The sequence below is a fragment of the Grampus griseus genome (genome assembly GCF_964374135.1).
Source record: "Grampus griseus genome assembly, chromosome: 1".
Taxonomy (NCBI): Eukaryota; Metazoa; Chordata; class Mammalia; order Artiodactyla; family Delphinidae; genus Grampus; species Grampus griseus.
In genome coordinates, this window is record NC_139017.1 from 100,084,628 (window position 1) to 100,111,140 (window position 26,513).

General features: G+C 46.5%; 1 protein-coding gene across 4 annotated transcripts in view; it reads right to left on the reverse strand.

The window, feature by feature from the left end:
- Positions 1 to 1,209: 1,209 nt before the first annotated feature.
- SLC44A3 (solute carrier family 44 member 3) overlaps positions 1,210 to 26,513 on the reverse strand; it is a gene marked incomplete at its 5' end in the record, with an annotated part of 78,968 nt that continues 53,664 nt past the window's right edge. For 2 of the 4 annotated variants that reach the window (XM_082660945.1, XM_082660943.1), the window contains 4 exons: positions 1,210 to 1,529; positions 2,643 to 2,879; positions 5,405 to 5,542; positions 26,239 to 26,322. In XM_082660945.1, coding sequence (XP_082517071.1) covers positions 1,431 to 1,529; positions 2,643 to 2,879; positions 5,405 to 5,542; positions 26,239 to 26,322 — 558 coding nt within the window. In that variant the 3' untranslated portion in view covers positions 1,210 to 1,430. Of the gene's footprint in view, positions 1,530 to 2,642; positions 2,880 to 5,404; positions 5,543 to 26,238; positions 26,326 to 26,513 lie in introns of all 4 variants that reach the window. The other 2 variants (XM_082660942.1, XM_082660944.1) reach the window with 1 other exon arrangement.

Consider the following 26,513-nt stretch of genomic DNA (forward strand, 5'->3'; position numbering starts at 1 on the left):
CTGCCTCCAGTTCATTCTAAATCCAACTTGGAATAATCTGAAAATCATCTTGGGGAACATTGGTGGGGATGGGGTGGAGCGATTTTATATTCATATTCTAGCGTGAATAAATATTAAGAAACATACTGGATCAGGAATAGGACACGCTGTTTGATAATGAACTAGGATTTATAGTAGGAAGTGTTAGCAAAACCTAACCTTCAGTTATGATCTAGAGGAGGTCAAACAGCTAAGTGTTGTAATGATAAAAAATTCAATCGCTAACACACTTTTTGACATTTTCTCAGCCAAGTGATTTCCTCTGATAGCACTGGTTCTATTAGGCCTTGGGGGTGAAATGTGCCTGCTTGTTTTTTGCTGAGGCAGATAATGAGGACATAGGGGTGTTTGATGAACCCACAAAAGCACAGTTGACTTGCTCATCGTGCTGCAGTGACTAAGGTTAATGCCTCGGAGAAACTGCTCTGTCGTAAATCCTTTTCCTAAAGGAGACTGTCAGAGCTCAACTAATAGTCTTGTTTAAGAGGAAAGTTGTAATTTGCATTGTTAAAGGAGACCTGAGCTAGCATGCTGTTTCCTGCCCTCCAGGAAGAGGGGTTTAGGGAAACCTTATATTGCACTGCTTGCCCTGCCAAATAAGCCAGATTGGGCGTCCTGTTAGGAGAGTTAGTAATTCAGTTTACCTGTTATCTAGTTGAAACGAGGCTGCCAATCAACACGTTAGATGTTCCTATTTGTTTAAAGCTTTAAAAAGGAAAAGCCGCCAGTGCACGCCCACCGTGGCCCTTTCCTCTGACCCACCACTGAATCTAAATCTGGGAATGGGGTCCAGGCAGAAGGACTTTAAACCTTCCTCCGGGCAATGTCAGGTGGGGCTGTGGTTGAAAACCCGCTTCTGCAGAACGTTTGCTAATTTGTAAGACTTAGCCTTGTACTTTTAACAAAATTTAACTCCTCACGTCTGGTTAATCTTCTGCCCGTTCTATACCACGCCCATCAGGTGGTAGTTCCTTTTACACTTTCGGTTTTAACTGTCCCTAAATCTAAGAATTGTACTTTGAAAAGCTATAACATATTTAGCACATTTCCAGGAGTGGAAGAGTAGGGAAAAGTCCTCTGTACTAGGGCAACATTCCAGAGATTTTTGCTAAGGTTTACTGGTTGTGAGTGAGGAACTGTCCTTCAAGTTAGTTTTTACATAATGTGCTTTTTAATTGACCACATAAACATGTTGTTAAAAGGTTTTTCAGTCCCTGTTGGTACAAAAAAGGTTGTATACTTTTATGGTTCTCGTATTGTAATGTGGTCAAATAGTGGGGACAAAAACAGGAAGAGTAGGGTCCACGTTGGGCCCTATCGTTTATTCTGCGCACAGCTCTTAGGAGAAGGAAACTTTTTCCAGGTACAAATACCTGATGGGCGCGCTTATCTTACAGAGGCCGGAGTTCTGTTCCCTCTTCATTCGTTAATGAGTTCTTGTCTCTCTGTGCCCTTGCATTATTTGATTTGTTGATCCTTTTTATAAAACTCTGAAAAACAAAAGAATGAGTTAGACCAGCGTTCTGTATCTGCACGGATTGGCAATCATATACTTGGCCATATCATTTCGGGGAATTTAATCCTTAAAGTTTTCCCTGTTGAACTAAAATATCTTAGGGGGGGTGGGTAGATTTCAAAGTCGGTTTTTAATCAGAAAAGTGTAAATTGGAGAAAGAAGACCTAGTTGGCTTCCTACCACCATCAGAAGTATTTTCTTTGGAGTACATACCAAATATGTTAAAGTGCTACTGTATTTTTATGTTTTATTTGGAGAAGAATGAGGATACACTTAATTATAAAACTGTAGAAGTGCCTGTTAAACTTCAGTGCCTGGCCGGACTAAGGAGTGCTTTGCATGCTCTGTTTAAAAGCAAAAGGGCCTATGTTTTAGGGTAATAGAATGAAAGAAAATTGTTAAAATGTCACTTGACCCAGACAACAGAAAGAGACGAGAGACTTCATTCAGCTGTTAAAATATGCCTGTCTACACAGGATAAGGCAAATCAGCAACAACTGTGTTGCAAAAGCTGTTGGAAACAGCTGCCTGCTATTTCCAGATAGCAGTATGGGGGCTCTAATGAGGGTGTGACATTTCTCAACATTGTGTGCTGTGGTTAATAAAGGGCCTCAGAATCGCAGATCTGTCATACTGGCGCTGAAGGTGATTGGTCTACACTGGAGTGGGTGTTCCCTAAAATACACCCACTGGAGTGGGTGTTCCCTAAAATACAACGATGCTTGGGGATGCAAAAATGCCTTAGAAAAAGATCAACTGTGAAACCTCCAGACCATCCAAAAGGCCAGACCAAGCCATTAGCACCAAAGGAGACTTGCACTGCTACTCCACCCAGACGCTCCTACCCTGGGTCATTTGCTTAGTGATAATGGCTCAGTTTCACTTCTTTCCAGGGAGAAGGTTTCAATAAGGGAGGTGGGGTCAACCTCAGAAAATACGGCCCAAATCTCACTCTCAGGACATTGGGGTCATGTGGCCCTCCGGAAGAGAAAATAAGCCGGGAACCAGCCTCCTTTATGTGTGGGTCTTCAACGCTTTTGAGATTGTGAGGATGGAGTCTAAAACAGGAAATGAGATGTTTACTTACCAAAAACTCTTGGTCCATAAAGTAGGGCTTTTCTGATGATCCATCATTTGTTTCCAGATCAACAGCAAAACACAGGAAAAGTGCATCCAGCACAGTTTCAAACATAGATAAAAAACTATGGGCTACTAAGTAGGCAAAAAAAGCAACCAATAGTAGTGGGATTGCCCACACCTGGAGCACACGGTGGTAGTTAAATGCCATCAGTCCTCCAAAAACCGTGAAACACACCACTAGCACCTGTCCAGAACAAGAGTTTGTTAAAAATGTTTATAAGTTAGTTAGGATATTTTAGAAAAGACATTTGTCAGGTATAAGCAATAGTTTTCATGTATGTGCATGTGTGGGAGTGTATGTGCCTTACTGTAAAGAGTGCTTGTCAGAAAATTGGGTACAATGAAATAGGAAGAAGAAAAACGAAAAGCTATGATACCAAAAGAAAACCCAGCTAATTTGGAGGATGAGAAGAGTATATATACTTTCATTTTATCTGTGCCCAGTTTTTGTATTTATGCAGATGTAATGGTACCTCACAAAATTTTTAGTGTTTTTTTCACTAAATGCGACAAAAAGCATCTTCATTAAAAAAAATTTTTTTTATAAATGCTATTTTTTAATTTTTATTTATTTTTGCGGTACGCGGGCCTCTCACTGCTGTGGCCTCTCCCGTTGCAGAGCACAGGCTCCGGACGCGCAGGCTCAGCGGCCATGGCTCACGGGCCCAGCCGCTCCGCGGCATATGGGATCTTCCCGGACCAGGGCACGAACCCGCGTCCCCTGCATTGGCAGGTGGACTCTCAACCACTGCGCCACCAGGGAAGCCCTATAAATGCTATTTTTAAAAACAACAGCACAACAACCCACTGAGTGAATATGCCGTAGTTTAATATGTGAGTACTTTTACCCTGGGGATTAAAGTGGATGGGCTTTCCAATGCTGGTGTAGGGAGCTAATAGGATAATAGGCTTTTGCTATATGTAATTACTATATTTCCAGGAATATGATTACAGGCCATGATGTACCTAACTGTTTAACAGACAAATTGGAGCCCCTCTGGAGCCCGCACTGCACTTGGATATCCATAAAGATGGACGCGAATGTCTGCATGCCACTTCATTCAAAAAAAAAAAAAATCAGCAATTATGCGTTCCTTTTGGGAAATATAGGAAAATGAATTACTGCCTAAAATAAAATACAAGTCTGTTATAGAAGAGTAGCTCCTGCTCACCCACCGCAACTAGAGAAAGCCCGCACGCAGCAAGGAAGACCCAATGCAGCCATAAATAAATAAATAAATTTATAAAAAAAGAAAAAATGAAACCTCCTTCCAAAAATTCTGGGAAGTAGTTATTACAAAATATATCATCCACAATCCTACCAAGCTAATGTAAACAATACCACTTATATACAACTACAACTTAGATTATTGGGCTGTTTTGAAAGGCGTAATCAGTTTGTTCTTCTAGAGCTACTGTCCCATGAAAAGTCTCTGGGGCCCAGCTGTGCCTTAAAATATATGTGCAATTAACACACACCTGTGAAGTCCATGCATGTTCTAACTTGTTACTGACAGCTAACCAAGACAGTAACGCACCAGAGATATACACCAAATGCCACAGAAACGCAAAATGCTAACAAGGAGCCCAGGGTCCCCATATTTGGCACTGGCACAACTGGAGCCTGATATCTTGCTCATTTTAGGGCACCACGAATGTCCCTGGCATTCGTGTCCTATGTGGAGGACTGGCTGGAAGAAGCAAGGATGTCTAGCTTAGAAGAGGGAAGATGTGGAGGGAGGGTCAGGACATCTGTGGTCAAGAATTTGAAGGGCAGTCAACTGGAAATAGGACGAAACAGGTGCGTAGAATTAAGCCCAGTGGGTGACATGGAAAGAGACACGCTAGTACAGTATAAAGAATCTTCAACTTGAGGCATGGTCAAGTAGGGGCTGCAGCACCACTTTCATCACTCTTTTAGGGATTCTTCCCTGTAACCCAGAAAGGGGATGTGTTATCTTTAGTTCACAGATAGGAAAAATGAGGTTTTCACAAGACTACATACAACTCCTTGGAAAAAGATGACAGCAGAAATGTAACTGGCTCCATTTGGGACATTAACCATTCTATCTTTATATTTATGGATTCAATGCTCTTAAAATCATCAGGTTGCAATACTATTTCCATATATTGTTATGACAAACAACCCCTATTAAACATTCATTTTCTGAGGTTAGTAGCATTTTCATTTTAGATATGAGAAAGCAGGATTCAGAATGGTAGAAAGAAATGATCATAGCTAAGAGTAAGACTAGGATTCGAATCCTAGCTCTACCTATCGTGGGATCCTGGACAAGTTATTAAACCTTAGTTTCCTCATCTGCGAAACGGGGTTACTTCACAGGATTGAGGATTAAATGAGAGGATGAGGCATAGCATCTACCACAGAGTAAGCACTTGGGAAAGAGTAGTTCTCCTTCACGGTCTTGTTGTATGGCTTAATTTTTTTTTTTTTTTTTTTTTGCGGTATACGGGCCTCTCACTGTTGTGGCCTCTCCCGTTGCGGAGCACAGGCTCCGGACGCGCAGGCTCAGTGGCCATGGCTCACGGGCCCAGCCGCTCCGCGGCATGTGGGATCTTCCCGGACCAGGGCACGAACCCATGTCCCCTGCATCGGCAGGCGGACTCTCAACCACTGCGCCACCAGGGAAACCCTGGCTTAATTTTTGAATCCCAAGTTCCTTTATTATTTTAGTGAAGACATCTCACCTTTCCTAGAAAAATTACGAAGTCTCCAAAGCAGTTAACAGATGTAAAATGACTTGAATTCTTGGATAAGAGTTTGAGTGCATCTTTTGCTGATGTACAAAAATCTGTCCCATTAATGGCAGTTGTAGTGTATGCATTCTGAAACAAAAGACAATAGTGAGAAAGATGATGAGTCTTACTGTTGTAAAGACAATATAATGCCAATGCAGAATATTTTCAAAATAGAGAAAAATAGTTACTATTAACCCACTATCTCTACCCGTAACAGGTCATTTCATTTTCAAAGTCCCTTCCAGTCTCTGGAATATATACACATATATTTTCATATAATTGTAATAAATGGAAAAGATAAATAAGTATTTCTGGTCAGTATGGTGGATTGAGCATCACCGCTACAAACACATGGAAATGATGCGTAAAGCATAACTATCTTAATGCACAGCAGAGTTTGAGGGGAGGAAAAGAAGTTTAGGCGCTAGAAACAAAGCAGACCCTAGCTAATGGTGAGCGCTGAACCCAAAGACTCAATGGGCAGGGAATCAGTAAAGGCTTTAGGAGTGAGGGGCTGGGGATTTAACACCTTGGGGCTAAGAAACAATGCTCAGGCCCATGCCAGGCAACTGAGCTGTCTGCATAAATACAGAATTTATATTCAAACTCAATCAGCCATTCCAGGAAAGTGGTATAGAAATGCAACATCTGCCTAGGACCATTGAAATTACTAGGGTCTGGCCATAGGCAGAGCAAAACCACATCCGCCCAGGCCAGGGAATGGTGGAGGCCCACAGACAACCATCCTTGAGGAAGATGAAGAAGCCTTCACAGGAAAAATGTACAGGTGACTCAAGGAAATGAACAGCACGTCAAACAAAAGAATCTGCACCTTGAGAACAATCTGAAATAAAGCATTCAAGGAAGTATGTTTAAGATGTTAAGGAGCTAATAGAAGGAAGAGTGACCATAAAGAATGAACAGCATGGTGTAAAAAATGAAGAGGCAGTGTAGAAAACAAACAGAATAGAAATTCTAGAAATGAAAAGATACACAATTTGAATGGTTCAGTGTCATTGTTATATATCTGACTTATTTTCCTTTATATAGAAAATAAGCATTTTCATGTTGCTCCATGGCTTATTTATAATTTTAATTTTTAATAAATACATATTTTATCAGGGGTGTGTGTGTGTAGCTAGGGCATATTTAGACTATTTCAAATATTTTGCTATTATAAATAACTATGCAATGAACATCTTAATTTCCTCATTTTGGATAATTTCTTAAGGATAAATTTCCAGAAATGAGATTACTAAGTCAAAGAGGACAAGTGGGTATATGTGTTCATATAAGAAGATTTCTTTGGTAATTTATCCAATATACCTTTTCCTTATAACTATACGATAATTTCAAAACCATCTATTTCTTACATTTCCCTTGAAATCTTTAAAATGCTACTTGCACTGCAGTTTACAATTTATAACTTCCCTGGGAAAATACACTGGAATGCTACCTGCTTGGGTTTTGCCTTGCCTTTTGGCTTAAAGGATGAAAGTTTTATCTCATGATATAAAAGTAATCCTTTCATACACTCATTCAAAAACATTGTAAAGAAACCAATTTGGAGTCTACTGCAGTAATTTAGCCCCAGTGATGCAGGTCTTAAGCAAGGTGAGTTACAGAGGAGAAGGAGACTAAGGCCGTGGAATTAACTGACCCTCTCTTGGTAACCCCCTCTTCCCCAAGGCCAACTAGAGAGGAATATTTGACTCTTAAAGATGAAAGGCTGGTATTCACCTCCCCACACAGGGTACCCTGCTTGCCTCAGAGGGGATATTCTCAGTCAGATGTCAGATGAGGTCCCTGCGGAAATGCCTTAATGGGGCTTCCCTGGTGGTGCAGTGGTTGAGAGTCCGCCTGCCGATGTCAGGGGACACGGGTTCGTGCCCCGGTCCGGGAGGATCCCACATGCCGTAGAGCGGCTGAGCCCGTGAGCCATGGCCGCTGAGCCTGCGCGTCCGGAGCCTGTGCTCCGCAACAGGAGAGGCCACAGCAGTGAGAGGCCCACGTACCGCAAAAAAGAAGAAAAAAAAAAAAAAAAAAAGAAATGCCTTAATGGTATTCCACAAGAAGTTTTGATTTCTGACTTATGTAGAATGCATGTGAAATTGCTTTTAATATCCCAAACTGGCTGTTGGTGGACTTAAGTCTTGAGTGGGGACGTGGAAACTCATTGCTCATAATTTGATCAAGCATCTTTGATCATCTAAGGTTCTCAGAGCCCTGACTACCAGCTCATCATCCTGAAGACACATGTGCAGGGTGGGTAGGTACAGACTGGAAACCAAGGTCAAAGGCATTGTCCCAGGTGCTCTGGAAAATCAGGGAACTTTTGTTTTTTCATTCTAACTTTATGGACATGACACTAGCAACTTTAATTAGAACAAAAGGCTATTTAAAAGCATGGTGGTTAAGGTAAGCACAGGCCCTGTAGCCAGTCTCTGGGTTCCAATCCTAGTTCTTTTTTTTTTTTTTTTGGCTGCGTTGGGTCTTTGTTGCTGTGCGCAGGCTTTCTCTAGTTGCGGTGAGCAGGGGCTCTTCGTTGTGATACGTGGGCTTCTTATTGTCGTGGCTTCTCGTTGTGGAGCATGGGCTCTAGGTGCGTGGGCTTCAGTAGTTGCAGCACGTGGGCTCAGTAGTTGTGGCTCGCAGGCTCTAAAGCGCAGGCTCAGTATTTGTGGCGTACAGGCTTAGTTGCTCTGGCATGTGGGATCTTCCTGGACCAGGGCTCGAACCCATGTCCCCTGCATTGGCAGGCGGATTCTTAACCACTGCGCCACCAGGGAAGTCCCTCAAATCCTAGTTCTTACCACCAACTGACTGTCGGTCTTGGGCAAATGATTTAACCCCTCTCAGACTTCAGTGTCCTGATCTGTAAAGTGAGTTATAGCACCTACTGCAAAGGGTTGTTGGGAGGATTAAAGAACAGATTCCCTATAAAGCAGTTAGCAAAGCGCAGGCACATAGAAAGCATGTAATAAAGGGTGGCTATTCTCCTCCAGACCTCACCAATGATGAACTCATTTACTACTGGGAAACACAGAGGCCATTCTTTAAGCGCGGAGGAGGTGCGGAAAGGACCCGTGGTTTCTTCATCTGTAGACTTTAATCCCTCACATTCTCAGGGACCCAGGAGGGGCAGGACCTGCTTCCCAGACCACGTCCCAGGCCCCCACGTGGTCTTGCTCCACAGCAATACCCCATGCCACTCAGCCTCTTTCTTTGCATTCGGGCTCTGTCCCCAGCCCCCCACGGCCCCACTTCTGCCCTCTGAACTGAGGTTCTTGGTGTTCTTCCTGATTCAGGCTGGGAACAGAGTTTCTGCGGGACTTCCTTTACCTACAGATCGTAACCTCATAGTCAGTTTAGCACAACTGCTTATAAGCAATAAAAATAGATTTTGCTCCCTGGCTAAAATGATTAAAGGTTAAAATAGTACTTTCCCATGCATGTGTTGACTCCACAGATCTTGGGGGCCCATAACCATTTATCTTTTCTTTAATGTATCATGCCCAGTGAAAGACGGCATTAAAACCACTCTGACAGGGAAATTATATATACGCCTTCCTGCAGCTACTACACCACTAGTATTTGACCACAGGTTCAACCCTGATTGCCGCAGAGAGACCTAGAATTAATGTCTGAATGAAGAACTGGAGGAGGGAAGAATTGCTCATGACACAGGATATGGAGTGCGAATTTCTGCAGTTTCAGCATTAGCTAATTTATACTTATTCTGAGGAGAAGTGCTTCCTTGCCAGGCAGCTGGAAGATGGACTGCAGTAAATGTTCAGTGTTGTAAGTCCTGGATTGGAGCATTTGCATTTGCCTGGCATGACAGAACGCTAAGGCAATCTGCAGACCCTCACAATATGTGGAAAGGATAGATATAAGGAAGAGGGAACACGTTTTGTTGGTTGTGAAGGTTAATCAGGAGATCCTGAAGCAAGAGAAAAGGAGGTAGAGGTACCAGGCTTTTATTACCAGACAAAATTCAGTGTGTCTGTTTAGCATCACCAAGCAAGTGGACACATCTATGCCTGAGACTGAACCCGTGAAAACACAAAATCGATACAGGGAAGGATTCCCCGCTTGACTATGGAAGCACGTCAACACTAGGTTGCATTCTCATTCCTTTGCCTGGGACTGAGGACTCCCTGCACGCACAGGTAGCTTTGCTTTCAGATTCGCATGCACTGTCCACCAAGGTCTGTCACAAGCTGCAGGGGAGGGTGGGTGGAGGTCTTGTGTGGCTGGGAGGATTCGTGAACAATGAACTACAACTCAAGCTCAGGTGAGACAGCAACGTGGAGTGGAAGCCCAGCCTGGGGTGAGGGAGAGGAGAGCGCATGGGGGAGGGGAGGGGGTAGAAGACGTCACATTAGTGGCATTAGGCCGGGCCCCTGCAGGGAACGTGGGGCAGATGGGGCCAAGGCAGCAGCAGAATGCGGTGGACTGAGACTCAGGGGTCAAGCAGAGAATTGTGGTGGGACTCCTCCAGACCCAGATCTCGGCGGGGCTGAAACGCCATGCTGTGGAGCAAGGGGAGTGACAGGAAGGTTCAGCCTGTGCTTCTGGAAGCTCTCCCAAGGCTGTCCTGTGAAGGTTCAGGGCAGATCTCTCATTACTGTCTAACGCTGAGCTACAAAGCCCTGCACCTCCCAAAGCTCATTCTCACCAAAGCCCTTGCGGAGCCCCCCAAGGCACTTCCACTGTGCCTCCTGGGCTCTGCTTGAGTTGCACATAAATGCCCTGTGACCACTCAAACATTGAGTGCGTTGGAGTCATTAGCAGTCATAAGCCAGGGGCCAGGCCCAAAGAAAATGAGCTCTTCTGTGGGGAGAAAATAAGTACTAGGAATTGTGGGACTTCCCTGGTGGCGCAGTGGTTAAGAATCCACCTGCCAATGCAGGGAACACAGGTTCGATCGCTGGTCCGGGAAGATCCCATATGTCACGGAGCAACTAAGCCCGTGCGCCACAACTACTGAGCCTGTGCTCTAGAGCCCACGAGCCACAGGTACTGAGCCACGTGCCACAACTACTGAAGCCCACACGCCTAGAGCCCGTGCTCCACAAGAGAAGCCACCACAATGAGAAGCCCGCGCACCACAACGAAGAGTAGCCCCCACTCACCACAACTAGAGAAAACCCGCTTGCAGCAACAAAGACCCAACGCAGCCAAAAATAAAATAGTAAATTTTTTAAAAAAAGAGTACTAGGAATTGTAACTCTTTCCAGGTGCTCTGCTCCCTTCCACCCCACTTCAAGAGATGCCTTAGTGATATGTCCCGAATGGCTTGCCACAGACCTGGCAGTAGCTTCCTAATTTGTCCCTGTGGCCTTTTTTTCACTTTCACTATCAGTAGGCAGGTGTGCAACTTCTGTGTGTAAATAAATAATAATAGTAACTAATAATGGCAAGAAACACGGAGTGCAGACTACGTGCCAGGCCCTATTCTATATCCCCCTGAATGCATTTAGTCCTGTTAACAACCACAACTGGACGATGAGGTAGCTGCAGAAACCGGGGTGCAGAGAGGTTGGGTAGCACACCCCCGGCACACGCATGCGACGGAAGTTGCATCACTTACAAGAAATGGACCTCTGACTCATTCAGGCCCATCAGGAAAACATTTACTTTGAGCTGCACTCTGTGCTTTTCCTTCCAAAAGGTTCAAAATAATAAAGTGGTGCTCTTAGGAGACGTGTCATTAAAAAGAGCCAAGGATGCAGCAGGATGGTTTAGTAGAAAGAGGCTGGGTTCCAATCACATTGCCTCCAAAGACTGGCTGAATGGCTTCCACTAGGTAATGTCACTTCGCACTTACACGAGCCCTCAGGTTCTAGCTAAAGATGCTACACGTCTGTGCGGTACTTCAAAGTGGACTAGGCACCCTCCTGCTATTGTCTTACTTAATCTGCTCCTCACCACGACTCAGTGAAATAACCACCATGGGTATATTATTCCTATTTGACAGAAAATTCTAATCTTTGAAGAGAAATGAAAGAGATTTAAGTGTACTTTTAGGTAACAGAAAAGTTGGATTACCTCTTTACTTTGAGAGTTGTCCAAGAATGTTAATTGCAGCTTTTACACAGAAAGAACATTTTTCCTCCTTAACTCAAGCCGGAAGCCAGCCCAGTCTACCCTGTATCCTTCATCAGCGAAGGGCAGCCATTCGTCCTCCCACGAAACTGAAGCGGGCCCTTCTTTTGGTGGCAGAACTGTGAACCCGAGCTTCTGCTGACTCTTCAAAAAGGTAAACAGTTTCCCTCCGTACAGGAGAGAAGGCATTTGCCAAAAGCCATGCCGTGAAGAGCCAGCTTTATTTCTGGAATGGCTTCCTAACAAAATTCTGATATTTATTAACTCAAAATAAAACAGGAACTACGAAAACAAACCTGAGAAACTGGATGATGAATAAATAACACTGGTATTCAGCCTTTCCTCAGAACCAAAAGTAATACAGTGAAATCTGAGGCCAGAGTGATCCCCGTACATCCAAGGGTCTTTTCTGGTGAAACCTGCAGGAACCGTCACAAGCTAGTTTCATCTCAGCCCTGTTTTTATCACAAACACATGCTGAGGGAGGTGGGGCACAGCCTCCAGACCTGGCGCTCGCTGCTTGGATCAGTCCAAGAGCTCACCGCTCACCAGTTGCAAAAGTCCGGCGAGACGGCGAGTGGGGGAATCTGCCGGCCCCTCGGGGTTGGGACCAGGTGGGGTGGAGGCACTGTAAAGCCGGGTGCTCGGCAGTGCTGTCCTGTTTGCGCCTTTTAAATGTTATTTCCTTTTTGCTTATTTTTTAGAATAATGGCTTTAGCATTTTCATGCTCATCATTAAAGAAAATCAAGCAACATGGAGACAAAGAAGAAAGTAAGAAAATCGCTCTGATCCCACCCCTCACATCACATGGACCTCACCCCAATGTTTCCCTGCAAAGATACACAGAAGGGAGACAGACAGAGAGAGGAAGTATGGGCAGGCAAGCAACAGTTATAAAAATGGAAACAAAAAGTACAGTTTAAGTAAAAGCACGAATGTGAATTTGACTTCAGCAAAGGAAACTGAAACTGAAGGAATATTTGAATGTCAGACACATGTATCTTCACACACAAGACCTAGGTTTCTAAAGAAAACTTTATAAAATTATTATGAAAAACATTAAGAGGTTAGAGTGCTTATTATTATTTTTTTTTTTTAACACTGTGGCTTAAGTTTCAGCAGCATGGATGGTGAAAGATGAGTTGTCTTACGCTTTCTCCCGCGTCCCGAACTTAGTGCGTTTCGTTATTATTCTGACTTTGTCAGGCTTTGAACATCTACAGCCTCTTCTGTGGTGACGGCTTTAGTTACTTAACGGAGTGTACCCAGCACAGCTACTGTGCCTGCCGCCTTACATTCCTGCTCTGTGCCAGCTGCTCTGACACTCTCCTGCAGGACGTGGTGGCGGGGTGGGATTCCTTGGCCAAGACGCCCTCCCTGTGAGGCTCGTGCTCATTGAATGGCTACAGGAAGATGCTGTGGCAAACCAAGAATGGCCTCCAAATAATACTTCTTCATGCAAAGCCAAATTCAATTCACTGGTACATTTGTTCCTTCCGTAGAATGTTAGGATTAAAAGGCTACCCCAGACGTCACCCAGGAAAACCCTCTCATTTTACTGATGAGGAAACGGAAGTCTCAACAGGCTAAGTGACCAGACAGAGGTAACCAAGATGGACATGAATCAGATATTCACAGCCACGCCCCTTCCTCCCCCAAATCCAGAAAAAGCCAAGGAGGCCACTGCATTTTGCTGAACTTGGCCATCATTGATGTGCTAGCAGAGTTCTGCCCTCCCAGTGAAAACCCACCGGGACAAGGATGTGATGCTTAGTGATGAGCAGATCCTGGATACGGGGCTGCGCAGCAAGTGCCGCCTGCCTCCCCACAGGCCCACAGAGGGCTCTCCCTGCGTCAACCTCATCCGACCTGGGTATAATCAGCGGAGGAAATGAGAGAGGCGAAGGGAGGCCTGGGCGTCCACAAGGCAAAATTAAAGTTGCAGCCTGTGAAACAGAAAGCGCAGGGGATGGGAAATGTGCGTACTGTATTTTTTTTCTTCTTTTTTTTATTTTATTTTTTTTTTCGTATTGTATTTTGATCTTAGGCTTTATTAGAAAGAAGACTAAATGGACGGGCTGTCCCCTGTGAGTGATGACCATTGGCTTCCTCTCCTCCTTACTCTTACTCTTGACAAGGAACTGCGGGCAGCACAATGAAGCCATTAAGGCTACAGACCTGGCGTCATACGGATCCCCACAGAGCAGCCAGCGTTCTAGATAAACTCTTCAGCCTCCGGGCCTCAGCTTCCTCATTTGTACAGCGGGGGTAATACCCACTTAACACACAGAGTCCTTGAGAGGACGAACTTAGACCGCATGTGTAAAATGTGTACCAGGGTTCCTGGCAGACCCGCAAAACTCAATAAATGGCCATGTTATTCACAGACCTGAGGAGGTTGGTTCTTTAGTTGAGAGAATGCCAAATATCTCTCATTTGAAGCTCAGCCCGCAGAAACGGCAAGAGGGAGATGGAGGGCAGCAGTGGGAATGTTTACATGTTTTCGTGTATTGCACATCCGGGGGAATAACTTTTGAAGTCAGGTGTGTGTCCCTCCATGAACACACTGTTGATGGGTGTGGGGCTGGTGAAGCAACGGCCGACCTGTTAGGCTGCACGAGAAAGGCCTGCTGACAGAGAGCCTGGTAGTCGACTAAAGGTCGCAGGCTGCTGGGAGTAATTACTGCTTTGTGCATGGCTTAGCTCAGCATGCAATGAAAACTCTTATAAGAAAAAAGCATGTATTTAAAGACACTGGCTGTAACAACAGAACTCTTCTTTCTGAAGCTCCGTAGACTATCAGCCCTTCCACTCTGGCCTTCTCTATCCACTGGCACTTCTGCCTGGAAAGCAGCTTTTCTTGCAGTCAGTCTTAGGTGTTGTTAGGGCAGCTCCAACAAGAAAGGGCAGCTCTTTGAGCTTGTATTTCCTTTTTCTTTATTGTCTCCCTGCTACTCTCAGCAGATGCTCCAGGCTCTGTGAAGGCCGCACGAAGCAGGGCTGGGCTGAGAAAGTAGGGGCTCATCCTTCCATCCACAGACGCGTACGGAGGGTGTGCCTCTACTAAGCTCGGGGCTGGGCACGGGCCACTGAGCCAGACCGACAGGCTTGTGTTCTTGCATCTCAGGAAGTTCCTTTGTTGCTGCCTTGATGGAGGCAAGACGTGGGCATGGCCAGCAGGCCCAGAGGGCCCTTCTCACCCCCACTGAGATTCATCCTCATGAAGTCATCTGGCCTCAGCTGTCTCACTGCTTAGATGAATGCAAGTCTAGCAAATGCTTCTCTCTGCCTCACCCCTATGCCAGCTGAGGCCTTCTATAAAAGGCAAAAGGAGGGGGAAGATGAAACCATTTGAAGAGCATCAAAGACTGGATCCACTTGCTGAAACTTTTAGGAACTTTCTAGTCCTGCCTAGATAAGAATGCTAACGGAGCCAAAATTCTTAGTCACTTCCTCTCCTATTTGTCACAGACCTCGTTTCTGAAATGTCTATAGAGATGAGACTCTAAACTGAAGGAGGACTGTCCAGCTATCCCCAGTGTGTGTGTGATCGTTCACTTTGCTATCCTGACTTCTGTTTCGCTTCCCTCATGTATTTCCTCCTTTCTTGCCTCTCTGCCCACCTCATTCCCGCAGGACTGGGAGGGCCCATTCCCCCAGGTGAGGGGAGGGAGCTGGGGGGGTGTGCAGGAGAAGACACCCAGTCTGCAATTCTTACTGGCTTTTGATTTCTAAAATTTTAAGCTCTTCAGGCCCTTCCTACCAGTGGAGAAGGTGAAGGAAGGGGTTTCCCAATATGATCCGAGTCTGGGAGCAACAGGTGGGTGTGCAGGTCTTCCTCCACCCCCGGATTAGAAAATGAGACTCCCCTGCACTGGGGAAAGAAGCGGGGGAAGAGATCTGTGGGTCCTGACCAGGCATCCAGCTCTGCTTTTTTTTAAGCAGAGCACGGAACAGTGGCAAGACTCTAAAGGCGAGTGCCCACGCCTAGGGTCTGAGTTTGCCAGGAAGTGAGGGGGTTCCAGAGACGTGGGGGGCTTTCATTGCTAAAACCAGAACAGTCCCAGACAAAGCAGGAGGGTTGGTTACCCTACCACTAGCACATCTAGGCAGACAGGGCCATAGGCGGCCTTCCAAAAGACTCCTGCTTCCCAAGCAGAGCTTGAAGGAGCCATGAAGATGGGAAGATGGATGTCTCAAGGGCAACCTGTGTGTACTGACGCCTGGGGCTACCTGACACCTCATATAACCCCATGGGGGGACAGCCCGAGAATAATGGATTAAACTTTTTGCCAATCCAGTGGAATGGGAGTTCACAGACAGAAATTAGGTTGAGAGACATGATAAAGTATTTCTTGCACATCTGAGATTGTGGATGAGGCGCACATCTGGGTGGAAGTCGGTCAGAGATGAGACTCAGGCAGTGGCAGCACAGAGCACTGTCAGACTCTAGCTTTGAGCAGAACATGGAATCCGCAGCCGCTGCATCAAAGTGGCTTTTATTCCCTTGACCACTGTGACTCACACCGCCTTCCTTTTTTTTTAAAAACATTTTTATGAATGCATTCTCTAGTCTCTGGCCAACAATCACTACCTTCTCCCAACAAGTCTAATGTCTAAGACAAAGACAACTGGGGAGCGACAGCTGAGGACCGTATTCACAGTGTCTTGCTTAGAAGGGGATGGAAGGGGATGAAGCATGGGCTTCAGAGGTGGCCACTCTGACAATGACTCTGTTCCAGAAGCAGATGCAGATAAAGAGAAATGACATGAAGAAACCTGCTCTCCATGATAAGGAAGATTAGATTTGGGGTAGGAGCTATTTAATGGTTTAATTTCATTTCCCACACTAAATGAATTTGGGAAATGTCGAAACTAATCTACAGTCTTTCCATTTCTTAAGCACTTCCATTTGAACCAACCCCCCACCCGGCCCCCACCCTGGCTGCCATCACAGATGATGGGCCAGCGTCGGTGGTAAGCATGGCGTCCACAGCGGACACTAGGCTGTGGATGAGAAGAACACAGGAGAAGCCAATGGGCAGCTGCCTCAGCCCCACGTGGAACACTGTCCATCAGAGCACAGTGTTTTCATGGGTCACCTGCTTCCTCACTTCTGGGGCAACTGGTGACCCCAAAGATAGTTTTCATAGAAAGTTAAACACACAGGCAATCTCCCTCAGCACATTTGCAGCATACCTAGAGCATGTCATGACAGGAAGGGAAGGACAAAGAAAATTAGGGTTTGCTTGATGTCCTGCATGGAGCTCAGACTTATGAGAGGAGTCTTACAGATAAGCAAATGGCGATTCCTTGGATCAGATGACCTTTTGAACCAATGTTGTTGGAGACAGTCCCAGTCATCCTCCCTAGGTTGTGGCACAACTACCCTTGAGAATGGGAGTGACGAGGAAGAAAATGAATGCTAGATGCAGAAAAGCGGGGGCCAAACCGATGTGCTATGCAGGGGATGTTTCCTTAACCTCGGGCCACAGTCATTTTCTGGTCCTGGGTTTGGATTTGAGTACTGGCTTTCCCTCACCATCATCCTTTGTGAGGGGAAACTTAGTCATTAAGTTCCCTGGACTGCAAGGACCAGAAGGGCTGCTCTTAGCAATTCAACTCCCCCCAACAAGTCATGAGTGTGGTGACTCTGGCTGAGGGCAGTGGGGAAGGAAAGGTGTTCTTGGAGAAGTTCCCTGTGGATGCTGATAGACCCCTAGCTGAATAATAACCCCAGGAACCCAGCATTGCTCTAAGTGCACAGGATAGAATCAGAGCTTGTACACTTAGTGGGTTGGTAATGATAATGACTCCCATTTATTCAGCACATACCTCAACATGCTAGGCATAAAAGCAAGAGTTTTGCAAACATTATCTCTTTAATTATTTATAATAATCTTGGGAGACAGGCATTGTTATACCCAATTTGTCTGGTACATGGTAGACTTCCAGTATGTGGTGAATAACTAGGCCTCTCCTTCCCCTCACAGAAGAAACGAACATTTATGGAGCAATACTAAGAGCCAGACACCACACCATGTTTATGTGTATTAGTTTAATTAACCCTCTCAGCTGCCTATGAGGTAGGTGTTAAGAACTTTGCTTTATATATGGGGAAACCAAGGCTAAGTAAGAGAGGTGAAGTGACCTGCCCAATGTCACACAGTAAGTGGAGAAGCTATGATCCAAACCCTGACCTGTCTGCCTTCTTCCCATTCCATCACACTGCTGGGAAATGAACAGAGGGTCCAGGTCCAGAGAGGGAGGAGGGGGAGGAAGGAAGAGCTCTCATAAGAGGTGGACAAACATCTTCCAGAAGAAGGGGAGCGCTAAGGTGTAAGAAGGGAGGGTGCTTGGAGAAGGAAGCTGGAGGAATGGTACCATTAATAAGAGGTGCGATCCCATCCTTCCCAGATCCAAGCATTCCCCACCCTCTGCCCTGTGAGCATGGGCCCTGACTTCCATGTTGCCCAAGGGAGTGGGGTGATCTACGTATAGTTCTTTTTATGAGGTGAGCCGGGGCAGCTCTCATCGACATTCTGTGTACTGTGACATACTTGTTTGTCCCCAGTGTCTCAGTGAAGCTCGGGAGGGTGGGGGGAGAGAAGATGCGAGGTAGAGAAGAGGAGAATCAGAGAGAGCCCCGCCCACTGTGTAAGCCTGGTTGAAGCACTCAAGCCCTCTGGACCCCAGATTCTGCTGTAATGAGGGGCAGGGCTTCCATGATCTCTTAAGTTCTGGGGTCTGAGTTCCTCCCTGGGGAAGGGGTACCCTGGTGGACTGGTAAAGACCTGGTTTTAAATCCTGGTGGAGGTAACCCTGTGTTTGTATTTCCATGGCCATTCGTTCCCAGAGGAGGTAGATGACTTGAAGGACTTAAGGGTGAGTTTGGAGGGAAGAGCAGAGCACAGGCTGGCTCAGCACTTTGCCACTGTCTTTGGGATCTACCTAGCACTGAGGACACACCTCCTCAGCTTCTCAGCTGAGTTTGCAGGGGAGACCCCAGGGGCAGGTCTACATTGTTGGCTGGGCCTGGGACAGGGTGAGTTGGTCTCTCCATTTCAAGGCTGAAAACTTTAATAAGCTGCTCCTACACTGTATTTTCCAACCCGGCCATTAGGTACTCAAGGTGATATTTTTAATCTTCACCTGCTGTCTCTTGGGTCTCTCAGTTGTTCAGAACTTTATGAGGAATAGGGGATGACTTATTATGGCTCCCAAACCTTAACACTCAACTCTGTTACTTTCCTCCTGTCTAACCTGGAGCAGGTTGCTACTTAACCTCTCTGAACCTAAGTGTCATCATCTATCAAAACAAGAAAAAGGGTAACGATTGTACCTTTCTCACAGGATTATTTGTGAGGATGAAGGGAGTTAATACATGTAAAGCAGTTAGCCTGGTGCTTGCTGCACAGAAGTGGCCAATAAGTGGTAGGAATTCCTGTCTTGAGGAGCCTAACAGTTGCCTCCCAAGAGGTTTTCTGATTAGCTGAGGGCCCCTTGCAAAACTCACCCTCCCTTCCCTATAGTGGGGCAATCATTCATTCGACAAACATTAACTGTTTCTCCGAGAAGGTAGAAGAATTTCAGGTCAGAAAGGACGGATGGCAGCTGCCCAGAAGGAGGAGAGGCTGCTGAGGCCCATTTAGGGCAGAGGGCTGTAGGGTATAGAAGTGAGCTTGAGCTCCCCCTCTTGAGCCCCAAGCCTTGCAACACACCCACAGCAGGTGGGAGCCGGGCTCCAGAGAGGCTGCTCCCCAGGAAGCCACATAAAGCCACAGCGCTGAGCCCAGTAGCTCCTGAGCCACGCACCAGGAAACAGGAGGATACAGTTGGTTTTCTCCCAGACAGCCTGGGGTCTCTGACAAATAGGCGTCTCAATTCCTTTCTATCTAAAGTCAGGACAGGAGCATTTGCCACAAAGCAGCTGGGCTGTGAGGATTACCATCATCTAGAAATGGGCTCTAATGTAAACGATCATATTGACACACATGCGAGCTTCTCCTACAACATGCACACACGGAGGCATCTCTCCGGGGCTCTCAGCATCAGCTGGCTGCCCCAGAATAGCTCTAAGCCAGTCGGTGGGGGGCAGGAGAATTCGGAACCGCCGCTGTCATGCAAAGAACAGCTGTCTGCATGCTCTGTGATGAGGCAATGTCAACTACCCCAAGAACTCTGTCCTCTTAAGAACCTTTATATCATTTTCATAATCGAGTTCGAGAAATTGCACAATATTCATGACTTTTCTTTTCTGAGCTGCACACATTTTTCTGGGGAGAGGAGAGGAGTCCCTGGAGGTCTGCCAGCTGGCTGACGATGAACCAAAATCAGACAAGGAAAAGTTACCCAGTGCCTTTGCTCCTGATGGACTGTGAGAAAGAGAAGCATTGAAGTCGAGCTAACTGCAAAGGAAGTGGAGGGGGGAGAGAAGGCTTTGGGATATTACAGAGTCAAGTCTGCCACAAAGGCTTAGAAGACAGAGACCGACTTTACGTGCCCTGAAAAACAAGCACTGGCAGGCAGTGTGGGCTGGGGTGTCGGGGTGGGCTATGAAGCAGGGAGGGGAGAGATGTGTATATTTTCCTAGTAGCGGCAAGTTTTTCTCTGCGCTGGACTCGACGAGATTATCTGGAGCCTTTCTGACCAGTATATTTGTTAGTTAGGAAGCCAGGAAGCTATGGGCATTTCAAATCAAATGCCAAGAGGCAATAATCTATGCATTTCTTGGTATCTCGTATCTAGACGGACGCTACAATAGAGCAGGCTGGAAGCCTGATGGGCTGCATGAAGGCAGATCTGACCAGGAGACACAGCAGCGATCCACTGGGCACCCAGCTACCCTGCGTAATGGCCCACGGCAGAAATGGGAGGTGAAAGCTGCGACACAGTACCCTCCGCTGTTGAGAATGACCGAGCTGACTGGCATTTTACCAGCATCTCATCACCAGTTCAATGTACTTATTGCTGTCACTACAGCAGCAGTGTTGGGAGAATCGCTGTAAGGGGATGCAGATAGCGGTCCACTCATATTCTCAGTCCACTCAACAAAGATTCTGGAGGCTTGAGATCTGGGCAACATAAAGCATCATTAACCTTTGTGATCCCCAGGTAAGTCCTCAACATGGATAAGAAAACCAACATTAAAAATAAAAACAGATCCTGCCATTCAGGACACAGTGGGAGGACACATCCTGCCCCACGTCCCGCACCAAGCGTGTCACGGATATGATGCGGCAACACGGTACCCGTGTGCCCCAGCCCTCGGCCGGCACCACGGCAAGGCTGAGCACGCCCCACGAGGACCTCAGATCATTTAAGCTGATCGTCTTCTTTAGAAGCTCAGTAAGGCGGAGGGATTTACCCAAGTTCCACAAAGACGGCAGAAGCCAACTGCTGCCACACCTGACTAGGGGTCGCCTTTACCTAAGAGCTCCTCCCAGGAGACGGAATGGAAATCGTCGTTCTCAAACTTGTGTGACCTCAGCCCACAGCTCACTTCCTATACCCATTCCCACTTCTGCTGGAAGAAGGAAGAATTGAAAAGGAACGCAATGCTCACCATGATAAAAGTACAACACATTAAACAAGAGCCAAATACGCACCAGAAGTGAGGTGGTAAACAAGGCAAGTATAACTGCAGTTGAATAACACAGCCAACCCAAGGCGACTCTGGTGGCACTCATAGCAAAGGGTTCCCTCCCCAGTCTGCAAAATCCCAGCTCTGCCTGGGCTCATTCACAAGCATTGCATGGTCACCAGGCATCGCCCTGGCAGTCAGAGGCATCTTAACAGAATTACGAATTTGAGTCCTCAGGAAACCAAGTAAAACATCAATGTTGGTTCATAAATGACACATTTCCGTAAGCTTTAAGTAACACACTATGCACTTTATTGATTGGTAAAAAGCCTTTAGTTGTATGCGAAAATGAAAATCCATGAATTGAAGAAGAATGAATTTGCCTGTAAGAATTGAAGAAAGAACACTCTGGAATATTCAGTCAGTTTGGAATCATCAGGAAGAGTCCTGTGGCCCACCAGTGGGTTTCAAACCTAGAGGAACACTGACCTAAAGCCACCATCAGCTCTGGGACAGACATCTGTGTCCTCCATGAACAAGACATGCACTCAGGGAGACATTTCCACGAGGAACCGTGCGTGGACCGAAAGAATAAGGGGCAGGCGGTTTCTGCCGAAGGATTAGCCTCCAGATTCCCATGAGGGGACTTCTCAGTCGGGCTCCTGGGAAGTGCTGGGGGGCGGGGAGGCTGCAGGATCTCCTCGTCTGAAAATCTCTGAGAACACCCAGGCCAGTTGGCCTCCCAGAAGCTTTGACACAGACTTGCCTGAGGGGAGGAGGTGGGCTCAGACCGCCCTGACTAGCCTTTTCTGCACGATGCAGCCTTCGACGCCTTCACTGTCCCCACACCTTTCCTGTCCTCCTCTACAAAAGTCTGTCTGAAGCCAGGCTTGCTCAACAGCCAGCAACTGACTTGTCTGGACTCTGGCTTGGGCAGGCGCTCAAGCGATCCACCCCAGACAGTGGGTGTGACTCCCGCTCTGACTGCTTCAAAATGCACAGTAAGTATGGGCTTGGGTCCCAGAGGCAAGGCAGATATGGATTCAGATGCTAGTTATGCCACTAACTAACTATGCGCCCTCTCTAAGCCTCGGCTTCCTCACCTATAAATTGGAGATAACTAGCTCAGGGGGCTGCAGTTAAAACTCAAAACTGATCCAATGCAGGGGAAGTGCTGAGCACACAACTGGCCATACAGTGAGTGCCAGGAGGCCATGGCTGTTGTTGTCGCTATCAGCCGGTGACCTCCGGTGGTGCTCTATGCTCACGCCTGACAAATCCAACCTCTTCTGTGCAAGCTCTCCTAATCATCAGTACCTCCCCATACCGACTCCCCTCTTCTGAACTTGGCAGTCCTCATTCCAGCACATGTTGCTCTTTAAACGTCTCATGCAAGCGCCTCATGATCTTCCTCATTCCCCACGCTAGCTTGTCAGCTCCTTGAAGGCCTGGCTTGCTTTATATTGACTCTGTTTCACCACAGTCCCCTCCCCCATTAACCTGGTTCAAATGGCTTGAATACAGCATAAACAAATAGATGTTGGATAAATAAACGTGTGAGGTGTACACACATAATATTTTCAGCTATCTACACATTCGGTATTTATGATGTAGAGAGACAAGTCATGAAAAATGATGGGATGTGGGATTTCATCCCCCACCCCGCAAGTGAATTACCGCTTAGCCTTAGGCTGGGTGTCGACAAATGTGGCAACTGCCACCAGCCTCCCTCCCTCCCAGGACCCGTGAAGACGGATTAGGCTTTTAAGCAGCAATGCTGAAACACAGCGGGCTACTTGATCTTAAGTAAAGAAGAGCATCTGGGTTCTGTTGGTAACAAATGGATCTCATACTCTTCTAGCATTTCCCAGCTCCTTCTGCACAAAACTAGCAAAATAAAAAATAAGCCTCAACTCTTATGAATCTGATTTCCAGAGCAAACCTTTTCCTAGCAACTCATTCCCGTGCCAGGACATTTTTCAAGAGGCTAATCTAAATTCCTTCCCTCACTTTGAGCTCACTTTCCTTTGTCTACTGCCAAATGAGATCAACAATAGCTTTGACTACCATTATACAACAACTATCTTTATTCTTACAAATCTTTAGTTCACGCTGCTTTCCAGTAGTTGATTTAGACTAGAGGTGACCTTTCCCTCCCCACCAATAGTCACGGCATTCTTTCTTTCTTCTCCATCCTTCCTTCTCTTCTTTCTCAATCTCCTAAGCCTTAGGCCTCCCAGTGGTGTCCACATCAGCTGGCAGTGCCTAGTCCTGTAGGAGTCACCCCACGTTAAAGCTGCCCCGACAGCTGGTTTAGGCCCAGGCCTAGTGCACGGGCACCATGAACAGAATCCAGAAGACCTATCCCTGTTTGCAGCACTGATTCACTATGAGCTGGATCCTCGAGGCTCGCTGAGCCTTCCTGTGATTCAGGGACAACCATTCCCACTGTAAATCTGTTATAAGGATTCCTCCCCTTTATAATGGTAATTATAGTGTGATTAAATCTAACACTACTTAGGATCTTGGAAACATTTTGAACTCCCCAAAGAAAAGGTACTGGGCTAATGTAAGGTGCTGAAACTTCAGAATGCAGCAAACACATCCCTTAGGATAAGAGGGCAGCGAAAACAAACATGAACATGGTATGAGACAGTGACTTTCAAACATGTTCAAGCAGCAGAGCCTGTCTTTAAATGAAACCTTCAGTGGAATCCCACTCCTAAACCAGATAAAAGTGGAGCTGCTCTGGTTGCAAGGCAGGGGTGGGTGCTGGTGGTGGTGCTGGTGGTGCTGGTGATGGTGCTGGTGATGGTGTTGCTGGTGCTGGTGGTGGTGCTGGTACTGGCTGTGGTGGTGGTGGTGGTGGTGGTGGTGCTGGTGGTGGTGGCAGTGCTGGTGGTGGCGGTGCTGGTGCTGGTGGTGCTGATGGTGTTACTGGTGCTGGTGGTGGTACTGGTGCTGGTGAGGCTGGTTGTGGTGGTCTTGGTGATGGTGGTGGTGGTGCTGGTGATGGTGCTGGTGCTGGTGGTGCTGGTGGTGTTGCTCGTGCTGGTGCTGGTGAGGCTGGTGGTGGTGGTGCTGGTGATGGTGCTGGTGATGGTGTTGCTGCTGGTGGTGGTTGTGGTGATGGTGTGGTGGTGGTGGTGGTAATGGTGCTGGTGATGGCGTTGGTGGTTTTGCTGGTGGTGGTGCTGGTGGTGCTGGTGCTGGTGGTGTTGGTGGTTTTGCTGGTGGTGGTGGTACTGGTGATGGTGGTAATGGTGCTGGTGATGGTGTTGTTGGTGGTTTTGCTGGTGGTGGTGGTGCTAGTGATGGTGTTGCTGGTGGTGTTGCTGGTGCTGGTGGTGTTGCTGGCGCTGGTGGTGGTGGTGGTATTGGTGGTGGTGGTGGTGGTGGTGGTGGTGGTGATGGTGTTGCTGTTGTTGCTGTTGGTGGTGCTGGTGCTGGTGCTGGTGCTGGTGGTGGTGCTGGTGCTGGTGCCGGTGGTGCTGGTGGTGTTGCTGGTGGTGGTGATGGTGGTGGTGGTGGTGGTGGTGCTATGGGCCCAGAACCCACCTTTCCTCCTCCTCACCCATTTCTTCCCCCTCCTGAGTGGTGGTCCCTGCCGCACCCACAGGGAGCCCCTAGGCTTCCATGGGGCAGTGAACGAGGGACATGGAAAGAACGTGAATTTACATAATACAATGAGGGCACTGCAACTCAACCTTCAGTTCTTAAAGGGCTATGTGGCCAACATATTAGTATATCAACGGTCCCACTGCTTTTGTCTTTCTCATCTGTCTATATGTTTCTTAGCTTGATTTTCATGTAAGTGTATTTTATCACAGTACTTTTTTGTAATGCATCTCAAAATCTTTGTGGAATAAGTTGGTATCTGGATATGTGCACAGAGTTCTAGGAGAGAGAGGCTGGCATATTACACTGCGACAAAACACTCATAGGGTTTGGCCTGACTTTGCTACAGGACCCACCATTCTGAAGGTGCTGTGGTATTTTACTGTGTTTTATACATACTGGCTTGAAGTGATCCAAGTGAAAACTAAATACACTCTAAAATGTATTCCAAGATTCTTAAGAAGAGCCTTAAATATAGGGTTTTACAACAAGACGACTACAGTCTCCCCAGAACAATGAAAGATATTCTTAATGCCACTTACAAGACATTAAACATAGATGGCCTCATTAGTCCCTTTACTGCTACTGGCATATTTATTGGGAAGAGGGGCAATAATAGGAAGTACTTTTCTAAGTGAGACAAAGTATAAAACAGCCTGCTGACTTATAAAAATAATGCTTTGTGTAAATTTTACTAAGGGTTATTAAAATTTCCTAAATTATCTACAGAAAAATAAAACATATATTTAAATTTCCATCAGTTTGAAAGACTCAGGAGAAAAAAAATCCGAAATTCAAACAATCACAGTATGCAAGTTTTCTGATTTTCAAAGGAGTATTTATAGCTTGAAAGGGAAAGGCTGGCAAAATATGTAAAAATTAGGGAGGCAATTCTTTTCCTATTTCAGGAAAATTATAGTTCTTGGAGAAGACATTGAAAATTAGCTCTCAGTTGATACACACGCCTTGTGTTAGAGTTTCTAAAGCCCCCTCCTCTTTTTATTTCTGAAAAGAGAGACACTTTTCTTTCAGAATTTGAAGAATGGCATTAATGACCTAAAGTTCTAAGGTAAAGGTCTGCAAACTACAGCTGAGGAACTAGATCCATCAGACACAGAGTGCTTCCCTCTGGCCGGAGCTAAGAATAATTTTCACATTTTAAAAATAGCTGGAAAAATTCAAAAGAAGAATATTTCTTGATACATGAAAAATACAAAATTCAGATTTCAGTGCCCATAGGTAAAAGTTTACTGGAACACAGTCAGGCCCGTCCAGTTACACCTTGCCTACGGCTGTTTCTTGCTGCCGCGGCGGAGCTGAGTAGTCGTGACCCAAACTGAATGACCCCAAAGCTGAAAACTTTTACACAATCTGGCCTTTACAGAAAAACTGGCCAACCCCCGACCTAAGAGATGACGCCCACTGGCAGGCCCCTCCGTGTGTCCCTGGGGCACGTGGCAGGAGACATACCTGGTTGAAATGGCCCAGGCATTTGTCAAGACACCGGAAGCAGCAGTAGCAGCATCGGGACACACAACTCGACCAGGCGCCGTGCTGCTGGGGTCAGGTTAAGAACGAAAGGATCAGTGTCAGAAACAACACAGGAGAGAGGTAAGCAGGCAGTTTCTGTGAACATACCGTGTTCCTACTTGGAGACCCACGTACCCGGGGAAGCACTGCGGCAGTTCTCACTCGGTAGAGAAGTTCTTCTATTCTGCATAGGCTACTCCTACTACTAATTATTA